General features: G+C 48.3%; 1 protein-coding gene across 1 annotated transcript; it reads right to left on the bottom strand.

The window, feature by feature from the left end:
- Positions 1 to 2,590: 2,590 nt before the first annotated feature.
- LOC129325715 (acyl-coenzyme A thioesterase THEM4-like) lies at positions 2,591 to 14,855 on the bottom strand (the record flags this gene model as incomplete). Its single annotated transcript, XM_054973561.1, has 6 exons — positions 14,835 to 14,855; positions 13,596 to 13,755; positions 11,379 to 11,544; positions 7,335 to 7,448; positions 6,385 to 6,509; positions 2,591 to 2,610 (listed from the first exon to the last, which is right to left on the bottom strand). Coding segments are annotated over exons 1-6 (606 nt in total), but the record flags the coding sequence as incomplete, so codon positions are not given.
- Between the last annotated feature and the right edge of the window lie 1,435 nt (positions 14,856 to 16,290).

The following is a 16,290-nucleotide window of genomic DNA, read 5'->3' as shown; positions in this document are numbered from 1 at the left end:
CTTAAGGAGAATCCTGCAGAAGGGCTTTTTGTTGTTCTTGTCATGGCACGTGCGTAGATCTGTGAGAAAGCAAAATACCCGCAAGTCAACGTGGCAACGTCCTACGCTTATTTTTGTCCAAGGCTCTTTTTGGTGCCCAAACGAATAATGCTCTACGAACCCGCTCAAAGCTGGATGATAGGTGGTTTTTGGGGCTGTTAAGTCGCAGCAATGCTGGACTTCCTCGGAGTCATGCTCAACGTTATTTCTTTTGCAAGTTCCCCATGGAGCCAACCAGGGCTTTTTTTCTGGGAAAAGAGGTGGTGGAACTCAGGACTGCGCAATGACTTTGGGTCAGCTGAAACAAGGGGGAGTTTTTTAAAGTTTAAATTGCCCTTGGCAAAAATGGTCACATGGCCGTTGGCCCCGCCCCCTGATCCCCTGATCGCCGCTGCGCAAAGGGCAATCTCAACTCCCCTCTGTCTGGAGATCAGGGGGCGGGGCCACCGGCCATGTGACCATTTTCAAGCCGTGCCGGAACTCCGTTCCACCACGTTCCAGCTGGAAAAAAGCCCTGGAGCCCACCTATGTTTTTTGCAGACACACATCGCCTCGGGGATTGGCTTTTATTAAAACAGCAAGCGTGCAAATGGGCTCGGAAAACTGCCACTGGGGGAGGGAAAGCTCCGGCCTTTCTCCCAAGCTTCCCCCCCCCATGCAAAATCAGCGTGTGTGGGGAACATTTCCCCATTTCTGTTGCTCCACGTGGAGGCATTGTGTGCATGTGTGGCAGCAGAAATGGGAAAACTCTCCTCCCCTGAATTTCCTAAGAGATTCATAGGCGGTGTGAAAAACTAGCACTAATACTTGCCGTTTGTAGGCTTCTATCACTGTTCAAATCTCCTTGCAGCAATCCAGTCTACAGGTAGGTCAATTGAGAGTTTTGCCTAAAGGCACTACGTGAGTGGCAAGCTGAAGAAAAATCCATACAGGGGAAACGCATACTGAGATTCGCAGGTTGGCATTTAAGCCACTTCGCTACACAAGCACTTCAGTTCTTCATTGCCTTGCTTTGTCTCTCCAAATTTTTCAGCTGGTCAATTGCATTAATAATAACCAACTCGTGGTGTCCCCCGCACGGATTTTCAAGGCAAGAAATGAGCAGAGGTGGTTTGGCGTTGGTTTCCTCTGCACACCAGTCCTGGTTTTCATTGATGATCCATTCACCTTCCTTTCTCCTTAATAAGCTGTCATTCTGGCCTGGTACTTTTTGTATAGCCCAGAAAGTAATGTCTGTTGGTGTACGTTTATATCCTGTGAAATGTGAAATCGGTGGTGCTCCTGTTTTCCCCAGGGATATATTACTTTTGTGTTCACAGAGGCGTGTGTAAGCCTGTACTGGAATGAGGGTTTGGGGCCTAGGCCCTTGGCCTGAGTATTAGACTGCAGATACATAGACCAGACTAACAGATAACTGAGCTGTACCTAGGGTTGCTTAATTTGCATGTTTAGCAAAGGCCCATGGGGCATGTATATAAAAAAGAGGTCACCATGACTAAGAGGAGTGGCGTTATGCAGGACTAGGCTAGCTGGAAATAGTAAAGGGGAGAAGAGCTGCTGCTGGTGGTGGTGGTTGGAAAGCAAAGTTTGCTTTCAAGCTTTGGAGTGAAGATCATCACAGAGCTGAAACTACTGGCTGGAAGAGCTGAACTTTTCTCCCTGGAGGAACTGCAGTAGCTGGGAAGAGCTGAAGAAGCAAGAGCAGGAATTGCTGGCAGCTGAACTCATTGACTGCTGGAGACCAGCACCCTAGCACAGAGCTGCCCTACCCTGTCTTGCTAGGAGAAAAGGGGAACTGCTCCTAGGGCAACAAGCAAGCCCCGGGAGTCAGACCGCATCTTCACATGAAGAGCACTGCTGTGGCAAGGCCTGCTAGATATTTGGGATGCTGTTCCAGGCAAAGACTCTGGCCAAATCTACAGAACTGTCTGCACACTTTACTCAGGGCTTGTGAGTAGGACTGTACTCTGGGGTCACTGGTTACTGATCCGGTATTAATAACTTTGGGAATGTTTTCATAGTTGTGTTTACATAAATTGCATTTATATTTGAATTGGTAAACATATTGAACCTGGTCCTTGGGACTCTGGGGGTTACACGTGTTTTTAAGCATCTTACAGTGAAACCTTAAGCAGAGTTACTCCAGTCTAAGCCCATTGATTTCAATGGGCTTAGACTAGAGTAACTGCTTAGAATTTCACTGTAAGCTCCTTTTAAAAACCATAGGCCCTTTAAGATCTAAGGACACATTGCATCATACCTACGGGACCGCCTCCCTCTCTATCTTCCTCCACGGCAGCTTCGCTCATCTGAACAGGGTCTCTTGCAGGTGCCAGCCTGCACATGGGCGAAATCAACAGCAGCCCGTACACGGGCTTTCTCTGTGGTGGCCCCAGCCCTGGACAACGGCCTGCCTGAGGAGGTCAGGAGGGCCCCCACTCTCTTAGCTTTCTGCAAATGATGCAAAACTGGCTTTTTACTCAGACTGGAGGGCTGTATTGTAGGGATGAAGTCTCAGATGCTTCGCTAATGAGTTAGGGACCGTAGACTTCACCACTGTTGCCTTACGTCCTATCTGTTGCTTTCAGTATGTGCTACCTGTGCTTGAAGTATGATCCTACTGGGTAGTTATATGTTGTCTAATGTCACTCACAGCATCACAGCAGTTGTCAGGTCCTCTTTTTTCCATCTGCGGCAGACCAGGCAACTTGTCCCTTACCTGATAACCTGTGACTTAACTACAGTGATCCAAGCAACGGTCATCTCTAGGCTAGATTACTGTAACTCGCTCTACGTGGGGCTGCCTTTGAGCCTAACCTGGAGATTACAGCTGGTACAAAATGCAGCAGCGCATGTTATTACGAAAGTGCCAAATAAGGCGCATATAACACCATTCTTACGCGAGCTGCATTGGTTGCCAGTGGAGCACTGGATCCGATTCAAGGTTCTGGTATTGACCTATAAGGCCCTGTGAGGACTGGGACCAGCGTATCTACGGGACCGTCTCTCCCCATATATTCCCCAGAGGACACTCTGATCAGGGGACAAACAGCTGTTGGTGGTCCCTGGCCCCAAGGAGGCCCGCCTAGCCTCGACTAGAGCCAGGGCCTTTTCGGTCCTGGCTCCCACCTGGTGGAACGCTCGGCCTGCTGAAATCAGGGCCTGGCAGGACCTACTATCCTTCCACCGGGCCTGCAAGACAGAGTTGTTCCGCCAGGCATATGGCTGAGGCTGGGCCTCCGCCGGCCTGGAAAAAAAAGGGGGTGTATAAAATCTTAACCCTCCTTGTGAAGGCTGTCCACCGTCCTGTTTTATATGTGTTGTTTTTAAGGAATATAAATTTTAACTGTATTTTGATTGTATTTTAATATGTCGTTATCCGCCCTGAGCCCACTTGCGGGGAGGCCGGAATACAAATTTGAAATAAATAAAATAAAATAAATAAAATAAAATTGCTTATTTGTTTCAGCATTTCTTCAGCTCTGAATTGGATTCTTGCTAATGCTATGTCTGTTTGAACTTGGATTTATTAACCCTATATCATTGTTTATGGAAATATCCTTGATATTGACTATACTAATCTCACACTGTGTAATCCGCCTTGAGTCTCGGTGAGAAATGTGGACCATAAATAACCTAAATAAATAAATACTTGGCTATAAGATACAGGCAGCTCTACCCTTTTCATTTCATTGCTCAAGGTGAAACTTGAAATACTCCACTCCATAGAAGGTATGTTATCATGTTGGTTCTTATCACTCTGTTTTGAATTAGGTATGTAAATATTTTGGTTGCAAAATAGTAAAGAGTCCAGTAGCACTTTTAAGACTAACCTACTTGATTGTAGCATAAGCTTTCGAGAACCACAGCTCTCTTCGTCAGATGAAGGATAGTAGAATCCAGTAGCACCTTTAAGACTAACCAACTTTATTGTCGCATAAGCTTTCAAGAACCACAGCTCTCTTCGTCAGATGAAGGATAGTAGAGTCCAGTAGCACCTTTAAGACTAACCAACTTGATTGTAGCATAAGCTTTCGAGAACCACAGCTCTCTTCGTCAGATGAAGGATAGTAGAGTCCAGTAGCACCTTTAAGACTAACCAACTTGATTGTAGCATAAGCTTTCGAGAACCACAGCTCTCTTCGTCAGATGAAGGATAGTAGAGTCCAGTAGCACCTTTAAGACTAACCAACTTGATTGTAGCATAAGCTTTCAAGAACCACAGCTCTCTTCGTCAGATGAAGGATAGTAAAGTCCAGTAGCACCTTTAAGACTAACCAACTTTATTGTAGCATAAGCTTTCGAGAACCACGGCTCTCTTCGTTAGATGCATCAGACGAAGAGAGCTGTGGTTCTCGAAAGCTTATGCTACAATAAAGTTGTTTAGCCTTAAAGGTGCTACTGGGCTCTTTATTGTTTTGGATCTCAGTATTTCCCCACAAGGCAGAAGCAGAGAAACGTTCCTGGGAGAGAAGGCAAGAGTCCGAAGGGGTCGGGAGCTCTGGCAGTTGAACTGGAGGTGGGCGTTGGAGAAGGACGAGGAACCATCACTGAGGGTTGTACAAAATGGAGTTAGGAAGGGCAGAGACACTTTGAGGGTTGCCGACTCCAGTACTGGGGAGAGCAAGAGATGCCGACGGGGGACTGAACAGGCTTTGCTCCAGATGAACAGGCCCAGGAGAAGCTCAGGGTTTCTCGGGTGGGATTGAGAAAGTTACTTGGAATATATATGTTGCCGGTCAGGCTTGCTGTGATCCAGTTGGAGCATCAGAGCTAAAACCAAGAAGAGGAGAAGCAAGAGAAAGAGAGAGGATTCAGCCAACGTACATGTAAGGCAAGTCCTTGACCAATCACTCCAAGAAAACCCCTCCGGGCAAGGAATATTTAAAAACGGGATGGACGTGTATGGTTCTTCTGTGCAAATCTAAATAACGTCCCCAGAACCAAGGAATTTGAACTGAAACAAATATGGGTGCATGGGAAGGACAGAAGGAAGCAAGATAGGGGGGGAAAGCTATGAAATAGTGTGTGCGTGTGGGGGGGGGGAATGAGATCCCTCCCACAAGTTCTTGTAGGTCCTACACTTGTGCATGTTGCTAATCCTCAACATGACCAAATCTGCAGATGAACAGGCAAGACAGATATTTCTAGGAACCTGAGAAATGCCCCAGGTTTGCAGAAAAACTTGAAATCTTTAAAATAAAAAAGGAGAATCTGTAGCTTTAAGAAATGGATGCTTGCAGGGGTCATTGCTAGGCAACCACAATAGTATTGCCAGCCTTCAGTCCTTGGTTTCCATCAATAAAGGGGAGGCAGGGCCCTTTCCAGGAACCCTGTGCTGCCAATCTTTGCATTGCCCATCTTACCTTGGCATCAGCAGCAAAGCTCCATGCAATTCAGCCCCCCTGCCTTCAACCCCAGTGCTGGAGAGGCTGTCTTTCCCAGCCAGGAGAAGGCACAAGCTGGTGCAACCCCTTCCTGGGATGGTCTGATGATATCTACCACGGGCAACCAGCAGGATGGTGGAGGGCTAGCTGGGATTGCTAGTGTGGGATGAGCCTCACACCAGGACTCTTTGGGCTTTTGAGGGAGGACTTATCAGGCCAGGCCCAGGAAAACACCAGGTGGTTTGCTACCACAAAAATTACATAACTCGCCCAGGCCCAGCTGCTTGCTACTGTTCAACAGCAGCCACCCCATGATAGCCAGTGTGGTGTAGTGGTTAGAGCTGCAGACTAGGACAAGAAGTCTCCATTCTGCCATGGAAACTCACTGGGTGATCTTGGGCCAGTTACACATTCTCAGCCTAACTTACCTCCTGGGTGGGGCGGATTGGCCATTGAGAGTATCAGGACTTCTCCTGATATGCATTTCAGGGGTGGGGAAATGGGGAAAGAGAGAGGTTGCAACCTAACACCAACAGCTCAGGTGCACAGACATAGGGAGAGAGTTCCAAACTGAGGTGCCACAACTAAGAAGGCCCTGTCCTTTGTAACAGTTTGGTGTAGTGATTAAGAGCGTCAGGACTCTAATCTGGAGAAGTGGGTTTGATCCCCCACTCCTCCACTCCTCCAGCTGGTGACCTTGGGTCAGTCACAGTTTCTCAGAGCTCTCTCAGCCCCACCCACCTCACAGGGTGATTGTTGTGGGGATAATAATAACACACTTTGTAAACTTCTCTGAGTGGGCGTTAAGTTGTCCTGAAAGGTGGTGTATAAATCGAATGTTGTCATTAACAGCCTGTCTCTCGGTAGACGAGGGAGCAGGACCAGATCCACCAGGTTTCTGAGAGCAACCATCAAAGCTCTCAAACCTTGGGGGAGGGGGTGGGAACCAAGTGCTTACCTGTGCCCTCGGCATGAAGGGTCTGCCCATCCACACTCTGCACCTGGGCACAGAGGAATGTCTTCCGTCCCTCGATTCTGTCCACTTTCCCATCTACCAGGACTACAGAGCCCGGCAGGATGGGGCTGCAAGAAGGACGATATCGGGGCATCGATTACAATCTATGTTCTCGACTTTTAGAATCCCACCCTGCCTTTCCCCAGGTGAGGTTGAGGAAGGAAGATGGGACAAGACAGGGAAATCGAGCAAGTAAAAGGTGGGCTTCTGAAGTTTAATATGTGAGCTTCTAGTCATAGCTAGGGGTCAATCAGGTCTCAGGTTGCCAACACTGCCTTGGAAGATACTGGGAGATTTTGAAGGTGGTGGTAGGGAGGGTAGAGTTTGAGGAGAATGTGACACTTTTGGTTGACAGTCTATGACTTTCCTTTGTTCTCTGTGGTAAAGAACATAGAGACTTGAGGAAATTCCTAGAGCGTCACTGTGGAGGCCGTTATGTGCCATTTTTTCCCCTGCCTGCTCTCAGCTTCTCAAGGGTGGCAGACTGGAGCCAAGGGCAGAGTTTACCCCCCACAGGTGAGCAAATGGCAAGCTTTCTTGGCTACTAAAACTTTCAGGCCAGAGTTTGCTTTTCATCCCAAAAGCTCCTGGGGTATAGCTCTGTGGAAGCAGGAATCTGACAGCTGGACTTATTAATGCTGTTGTGATGTGTTCCTGTTCCCACACCCATGGGACCTCTGGCAATCTATGCGCCACAGTGACCTCCACTGGCATATTTGCCATTTTGAGTTTCTAGAGGAAAATTAAGAAGGTCTAGAAAAGCCGCTCTCCACCCATCCACACCAACTATACTTGGCCGTACCCCAATTCTTACTTTTCAGGGTGGAAAAATATTTATTCAAGACATATTTAACCCACTTTTCTTTCAAAATGGTAGCCCCAAATCCGCGTACCTCCTATAGTTTACACTGAGGTTAGCAGTTACCATCATCCCACAGGTATCAAAGATGGCACACCACGCAAGGGTGTTATCGAGAATGGTGGCAACAGAACCACCGTGCACTATTCTGGAAGACACAAACCAGACAACAAAGCAGAGACATGAGGAAGATGATGTGAGCTAAGGTTCGAAATCCCAAGTGCGGAAATGGAAAAAAATCGAAGTAAAATCCAAAGGGCCTCAAGAGAATGACAGAATTGCCGAGGCTCAGCTCCTAAGTCATAAAAGGTGAATGGCACCTGTGAACGCTCAAAAACCCCCTGGAACTTAGGCTTATTTTTGAGCATTCTAATTTGGTTTACTCTTTTTGCATGTGAACTCCCTTGCTTTGCTGTTTGAGAACTGCAGTTTGGGGGATTGGCAGCGAAGGCAATGCATTCCCTAAATACCCATATTATATTCATGATACCTACTAGCAACAAAGCCCATTGTGGGGAAAAATACAACGGGCTCTAGAAAGGGGAGGGCTGGCAGGCAGGCATTCGCTCCTCCTCCGTCACTGATTCCAGCTGGTGAAGGAGGCGGGTGGGCATTGTCATCTGCTCCATGTCTGATCTGCCTGATCTCGGCCATGTGAAGGGGTGGTGGGCTTTGCTACCTGCTCCATGCATGATAAATGACAGGTAAAGAGGGAGCATTGCCTCCTGTTCTGCGCCTGACTATGGCTGGGTGAAGGGGAGCAGGCATTGCCGCCTGCTCCAAGCCTGATTGCGGCTGAGTGAAGAGGGGGTGGGCATTGGCACCTGCTCCCTGCTGGGTGAAGGGAGGAACAGGCATTGCCTCCTGCTCCACGCCTGATACTGATAGGTGAAGGTGGGTGGTGGGCTTTACTACCTGCTCTGCTCCTGATCCCAGCTGGGTGAAGGGGGTATGGGCATTGCCACCTGCTCTGCTCCTGATTTCAGCAGGTTGAGGGGAGTCAGGCATTGATGCATGCTTGGTTCCTGACTCCAGCAGGGTGAAGACAGGGTGGGCATTGCCACCTGCTCAGTGGCTTATTCCAGTAGGTTGAAGAGGATGGGCATTGCCTCCTGCTCTGCACCTGATCCCAGCGAGGTGAAGGAGTGAGGTGGGCATTGCCATCTGCTCCGCTCCTGATCCCAAATGGGTGATGACAGAAGGTCGGCCTTGCCACCTGCTCCACCACTAATACCAGCTGGGTTAAGACAGGGAAGGGCTTTGCCACCTGCTCCACTCCTAATACCAGCTGGGTTAAGACAGGGAAGGGCTTTGCCACCTGCTCCACTCCTAATACCAGCTGGGTTAAGTTAGGGAATGGGCATTGCCACCTGCTCCGCTCCTGATTCCAGCTGGCTGAAGGGGGCAGGCATTGCCACCTGCTCCGCTCCTGATTCCAGCTGGCTGAAGGGGGCAGGCATTGCCACCTGCTCCGCTCCTGATTCCAGCTGGCTGAAGGGGGCAGGCATTGCCACCTGCTCCGCTCCTGATCCCAGCTGGCTGAAGGGGGCAGGCATTGCCACCTGCTCTGCTCCTGATCCTAGTTGGGTTAAGGTGGGGGGTGGGGGGTGGGCATTGCCATCTGCTCTGCTCCTATTACCAGCTGGGTTAAGGCAGTGGATGGGCAAAGCCACCTATTCTGCTTCTGATCCCATCTGGGTGAAGAGGGGTATAGCCAAGTGCTCCGCTCCTACTACCAGCTGGGTTAAGATGGGGGATGGGCATTGCCACTTGCTCCGCTCCTGATCCCAGCTGGCTGAAGGGCGTGGGCACCTGCTCCGCTCCTACTACCAGCTGGGTTAAGATGGGGGATGGCAATTGCCACTTGCTCCGCTCCTGATCACAGCTGGCTGAAGGGCGTGGGCACCTGCTCCGCTCCTACTACCAGCTGGGTTAAGATGGGGGATGGGCATTGCCACTTGCTCCGCTCCTGATCCCAGCTGGCTGAAGGGCGTGGGCACCTGCTCCGCTCCTACTACCAGCTGGGTTAAGATGGGGGATGGGCATTGCCACTTGCTCCGCTCCTGATCCCAGCTGGCTGAAGGGCGTGGGCACCTGCTCCGCTCCTACTACCAGCTGGGTTAAGGTGGGGGATGGGCATTGCCACCTGCTCCGCTCCTGATCCCAGCTGTCTGAAGGGCGTGGGCACCTGCTCCGCTCCTACTACCAGCTGGGTTAAGATGGGGGATGGGCATTGCCACTTGCTCCGCTCCTGATCCCAGCTGTCTGAAGGGCGTGGGCACCTGCTCCGCTCCTAATACCAGCTGGGTTAAGGTGGGGGGTGGGCATTGCCACCTGCTCCTCTCCTAATACCAGCTGGGTTAAGGCAGAGGGGGGCAGGCATTGCCAACTGCTCCGCTCCTGATCCCAACTGTTTCAAAGGCAGGTGGGCATTGCCACCTGCTCCATTGTTGATACCAGCTGGGTTAAGGTGGGGGTTAGGCATTGCCACCTGCTCTGCTTTTAATACCAGCTGGGTTAAGGTGGGGAGAGGGTTAGGGCCTCACCACCTGCTCCGCTCCAAATGCCAACTGTGTTAAGGTGAGGGTGTGCATTGCCCCCTGCTCCCATCCTGCTCCCAGCCTCGGCTTCCCACCATGGTACATTTTCTGGAGGGACATGGTGCCTTGCCTAGGCTTCCCTCTGTGGCGGCACCCTCTGGTGGTGCACCAGGGTATAAAGTGAGTTGTCTGAAATACGCTTACTCAATTATATAGTAAGATGCTCTGACTCAGAAGCTTACGTGATATTTTCCCCTAAATTGATCGTAACTCAAATTGTAATTAACAAAAATTGTGGTAGGGTATGAGCTGTCATGAGCCACAACTCACTTCTTCAGATACAGCTAGAATGTGAGTCCATCTGTCCTTATATCTTGGAGAGTGGAGTGAGTTCAGATGCTGAATGACAAATAGGTAAATGACAATAGCTGGTGAATGACAATAGCATGAGTGATTGGATAGGGTGAGGTACAGAGGGTTGGTGCGTGTGGAGAAATCAGCATTGGTAATGAGACAGGAAGCCTAGGTCTTGATTCAATCCAGGTGGATGCATTGTCTTGAGCTTCGTTATCAGTTGCAGTTCAGCAGTCTCTCTTTCTAATCTCCCTTTGAAATTCCTCTGCAGGATAACTGCTACTTTTAGGTCAGCAACTAAATGTCCTGGAAGGTTAAAATGTTCCTCACTGGTTTTTGAATGTTTTGGTTTCTGATGTTAGACTTATGTCCATTAATTCTTTATTGAAGGGACTGGCCAGTTTGTCCAACGTAGAGAATGGAGGGGCATTGCTGACATGTGAAGGCATAAATCCCATTGGAGGATGAGCAGGAGTATGAACCCGAGATGGTATGGCTGATGTTGTTGTATCATGAGTTAAAACAATCCTTAAGTTTGTTATTTTTATATTTTGGTGATTACATGCGTCAGGAAACTGCGGGGGCGGGCCAGGCCAGGCTTGCTATTAAAAATCGTCAGTTCTGCTTGCAACATACCAATATTAAACAATAAGCAGGAATAAGAAAATTAATAATAGCAAAAACCAAATCAACAGAATCTCAACAGCAACCAATGTGAAGATCCCATCAAAGAGTCCACGACCTCTTTGAGCCTGCGAGCACCTTTGGAATTTCGAGGCAGAGTGACGAGTGCCGCTACAAGACAGCTGTGACATCAGGCAGACTAGGGTTGTGTGGTCCCATAATGGGGGGCGGGGTGGGATCCTCTGGTCCCAGCCTCTGCCCCCTGCCACCACCCACCTTGTGGGCAGAAGGAAGAGGCCTGGGGAATGGGCCTACGAGGCAGAAAGGCTCCTGGGCCAGCACGTAGTGGACATGCTCACTGCTAGGCACGATGACATGCCCGGAAGTGACATCATCGCACCTAGCAGAGCGCTTTGCATACACGCAAGGAACTCACCCTGGTACGTGCCAGGTCCCCCTCTCTCCTGCCGGGAGGGTAGGGAAAGCCAAACACAAAATGGCTGACACTGCAGAATTGCAATTTAGATGCAAGCCAAGAACAACAATTTCTCATATCTTACCCAGGGTGGCCCTCCAAGAGGGGACCTGGCTGGAAAATACACACCATCCTTTTCTGTGACTGGTTGAAGAACATGGCATATTCAAAGCCCAGACCTTCCATATCAATATTTCTGCAGAAGTACTGGATCTCTCTATTATTCTCTTCCAGTTTTTGCCTCATACTCTCTGCAGGGGAGGAGAGAAGTCAGCTGAAGATACCTAATACAGGTATGTTCAAAACACCTTATCAAAGAAGTCTGAAAATTCTTGAGGGCATCAAGATCCAGCTGTCTCTGGGGGCAGGCCATTGTAGATGTTATGTGTTGTTATACTAAATTAATTAATAAAGTAATAGTTATTGATGTGGATTCCAACAAAGAACATATATTAGAGCATATGTTAGATATTTTACAATAGCGTCAAATGTATGATGCAAAATGAGAGCCAGTTTGGTTTAGTGGTTTAGAGGGGCAGGACTCTAATCTGGGGAGCCAGGTTTGATTCCCCACTCCTCTGCTAGAAGCCAGCTGGGTGACCTTGGGCCAGTCACTTAAGAGCGGCAGGACTCTAATCTGGAGAGCCAGGTTTGATTCCCCACTCCTCCGCTTGAAGCCAGCTGGGTGACCTTGGGTCAGTCACTTAAGAGTGGCAGGACTCTAATCTGGAGAGCCAGGTTTGATTCCCCACTGCTCCGCTTGAAGCCAGCTGGGTGACCTTAGAGGTCAGTCACAGCTCTTTCAGGGCTCTCTCAGTATCATCCACCTCACAGGGTGATTGTCGTGAGGATAATAATGTAAACCATCCTGACAGTCTCTCTATATAAGACTTCTGACGTGTTCTTCATGTGTCGGGAGACGCAACGTTAGTCAGGAAGTGTCGTTTTAAAAGACAGAGCCAGTCCAGATCGCTCTGGAGGGGACAGATTCTTTCACAGCCCTCTGCCACCTCTGTACTAGACTGTCTTCCCTTCCCTTTACCCTGCCTCCCTTGCCGCTTAACACTTTGAACTGAACGAGTGGCTTGCAGTACTATCTTCCCTGGTGATCTAAATGACAACTCTTTCCATTTGCCTCAAGAGAGTTTGACTACCAACAAACAGCCTCAGGAACTGATACAGGAGATGCTGAGAACTGGAGAAACTTAATTCATTTTCTAGAAATGTTTCTGCATAATGTTGCATGTAGACATTAATAGCAGAAGCTACGAGAAGATTGAAACTGCCATTTACTTTAGTACTTCCAAATTAATAATAATAATAATGATAATAATAACAACAACAACATTCCATTTATATACCGCCCTTCAGGACAACTTAATGCCCACTCAGAGCGGTTTACAGAGTATATTATTATCCCCACAACAATAATCACCCTGTGAGGTGGGTAGGCTGAGAGAGCTCCGAGAAGCTGTGACTGACCCAAGGTCACCCAGCTGGCTTCGTGGAGGAGTGGGGAATCAAACCCGGCTCTCCAGATTAGAGTCCCGTGCTCTTAACCATTACACCAAACTGGATCACAGGTTAGAGTCCCGTGCTCTTAACCACTACACCAAACTGGCTCAATTAAACGTATTGAGGTGAATCCTGGCTAGCAGGAATGGAGTTGTGCCGGACAAAGGGGCTCTTTCTTGCTCCCCCCCCTCACACTGTAGCCTACTGTGCCCCCCCCCACACACCAAATCATGCCCCACAAGGTCAATTTCCCCAGGAAGTACTAGGTGTTAGAGGAAATTTGAAATTAATTAATAGCATGGTTGCATACATCTTACCTTCCAACCCTTTGGGGTTACCCGAAGATTTAGAACTCATTTTGAATATAATTACTGTGTCTTTAATATGTGCTTCCTTCTATTCCCTGTATCAGACAGGTTTATAAAGACCGGGGACTTTGCACTGATGACTAAAAAATGAACTTATGATAGGATGGGTATTAATTCCCAATCCATTTGTTGAAAAGTAACCATTTCTTGTGATGTGCTGGAACTGCGGATGTCAAGTCAACATACATCCCTGTATATCCTTCTCGAGGGCCTGTATGAATTAGGACATGATTTTTTTCTGGGATTTTCCTTATTTATGTCCACTTTCTTGTGATTCATAGCTGTCTTTTTTCCTACAATCATAACACCTGCATCTATGAAGAGAGTTTTTGAGCTAGATTTTGGGGGTTTCTGGATAAGACGGTTAGTCTGAAAACGATGTTCCTACACAGAGGGAGGAAAAAACCAGAGGTCCTTGCCTGGAACGCTACACTTAATATGCCTGTGAGAAGGGATCCTTCGCCATGTCCCATCTTGAGACATCGCCATGAACTTGTCGAACTGATCCATCATGTCTTCACTCCAGCTGGAGTTGGGGAGGGCATAATCCTTTGGTTCCTCAGAAGGAAGAGGCCAGACCTGATGAATATAAAGGCAGAGAATATATGTGGCATGGGTGTGAACCTGAAAGGACTCCTCAACAACTTGATTAACAAGGCCAAATTAAAAATAAACGGAAGACCTTGCGAGGACAATAAGCAGAGCCTTCATCCCACAGATGCCTTATCAAGGGACATAGACCCAGAGGAGTTAGCCGTGTTAGTCAGTAGTAGCAAAATAGAAAAGAGTCCAGAAGCACCTTTAAGACTAACCAAATTTACTGTATGCATCTGACGAAGAGAACTGTGATTCTCGAAAGCTTATGCTACAGTAAAGTTGGCTAGTCTTAAAGGTGCGACTGGACTCTTCTTTTTGTCAAGGGAGGATGTGTATATCGGAATGGCTTTAACTTAATCTTCCCTTATTGACCAAGGTGATTGAAAAGTTGGTGGCTGGACAACCTCCAGCTTTCTTGGATGAGACAAGTTTCCTTAGCTCTAGGGTTGCCATGTCTTCCCGTCCCCCACCCCCCAGCAGAAGGTGGGGGACCCGGCTCCTACCTTGCCTCGTTTTCTGTTGTTGGAAGTGATGTCATCACGTGGCACGTGGCCACCCCTGGGAGTGCTCTTTCACTCCGCGGGGGGCTGAATTGGGCCCAATTCGGGCCCGAATCCGGCCAGATTTGGTTGGATTATGCTCGAATCAGGCCGCTGCAGAGCGTTGGAGTGCTCCTGTGCTCCACAGCGGCATGATCCGGGTTGGATCGGGTTCATGGGAGCGCATCGTGCTGCCTGGGAGCATGCCCACAGGAGGCCCATTCCTCCCCTGCTGGCCAGGTAAGCCGGGGCAGGAGTGGAGGGTGAGAGCAGGGGATCCCCTGCCCCCAGCGCGGGACTAGCAACCCTACTTAGATCCTTTCCAGTCAGATTTTAGGCCTGGTTATGGGATTGAAACAACTTTGGTTACCCTGGGGGGGTAACCTGCGCTGGGAGATGGGCAGAGGGAGGGCAATACGGTTGATTCTCCTGGACCTCTTGGCCCACGGTATCTTTCTGGCCTGCCCTTCCGGGTGGGGACTAGGGGGCATTTGGAGGTAGAACCCGTGGTTCTGGTCCTACCTGGTAGGTGGGTTCCAGCATGTATGGTGAGGAACTGCTGCTCAGGCCCTTGACCTTTGGCTGTGATTTACTAGGGAAATTTATTTATTTGGTTCTCAGAGGCACTGCTGTACCAGCAATCGATATGTAATAAAGCCAGATTACCAAACTAGAGAATAGCACACTAAAAATAGTGTACTCTCCATACAATAAAGCTTTGTAATACTCAAACAGTAAAACAAAACTGAATCACAGATTTGAAGAAGCGATGCAATATTGTACAACGAAAGCTATCTAAACGGGGAGATAAAACAATTAGGGAGCTAACTAGAGCTTTCTTGGCAGAAAACACACACCAGGTCAGACAGAAGATTCCACAGAATTTACCCGAGGGCCTGCAAGATTGCAGTAGATATGGTCTTTCTTTGCAACCATTGCATTAGCTAAATTGTTCAAGGGGCTACATGACCTGTTAACACCGCAATCAACTCCCAGGCAGATAATTCCGTGGAATGCTATGATAAAATCTCTTTGATCTGATGAGAGTTAAAAGCCAGTTTGGTGGCGAATCGCCTGCATGCCAGAGTTGCGTAGATACTTTGGAATTCTTTTTCCTGACCGATATTAGGCTCCTGGAGATAGTTGTGAGGGTTGTTACCTGCAAACCGGAGCCTGGCCAGTTAAAACATACTGGGGAAAATCAGAACTGACACTTTTTGAGGGCTGTGGATTCCTCTCAGACAGAAGGAAAATTTCCTTCATCTCTAGAAAGGAAGGAGGTTAGGCCTTCATTGAAAAAACAATTAGCCATGGATGGTCTGGCAAATTATATACACTTGTTCTAAATCTTACTTTTGTCCCCTAGGTAGGTAGCTGAGCACATGGGGATAGAGCCACAATAGCCATACTTAGGTGATGAATATGTATAGTTTAGGTATCGTTTGAATGGTCTGTATAGATAATCCAAACTATGGTATTCCCCATTATGATGTATGGATGTGAAAGTTGGATAGTGAAGAAAGCGGACAGGAAGAAAATTGATTCAATTGAAATGTGGTGCTGGAGGAGAGTTTTGCGGATACCGTGGACAGCCAAAAAGACTAATAAGTGGGTACTGGATCAAATCAAGCCTGAATTCTCCCTAGAAGCTAAAATGACAAGACTCAGGCTGTCGTACTTTGGTCACATCACAAGAAGACAAGATTCTTTGGAAAAGTCAATAATGCTAGGAAAAGTGGAAGGCAGTTGGAAAAGAGAAAGATCGAAAACAAGATGGCTTGACTCAATAAAAGAAGCCACGTCCTCCAGTTTGCAGGATCTGAGCAAGTTTGTTAATGATAGGATGTTAGGGAGGACTCAAATTCATAGGGTCGCCATAGATCAAAGGTGACTTGACAGCACATAACACACACACAGTTTAGGCCTCCCGCCAGCAGTCCCTGTTGTCTGGTGCTGTTCTGAGCACTGGTGGGAGAAA

This window comes from Eublepharis macularius, chromosome 1 (assembly GCF_028583425.1).
Source record: "Eublepharis macularius isolate TG4126 chromosome 1, MPM_Emac_v1.0, whole genome shotgun sequence".
In the NCBI taxonomy this organism is placed as follows: Eukaryota; Metazoa; Chordata; class Lepidosauria; order Squamata; family Eublepharidae; genus Eublepharis; species Eublepharis macularius.
The sequence above is the reverse complement of the archived record's forward strand: the minus strand, read 5'-3'. Positions and strand labels throughout refer to the sequence as shown.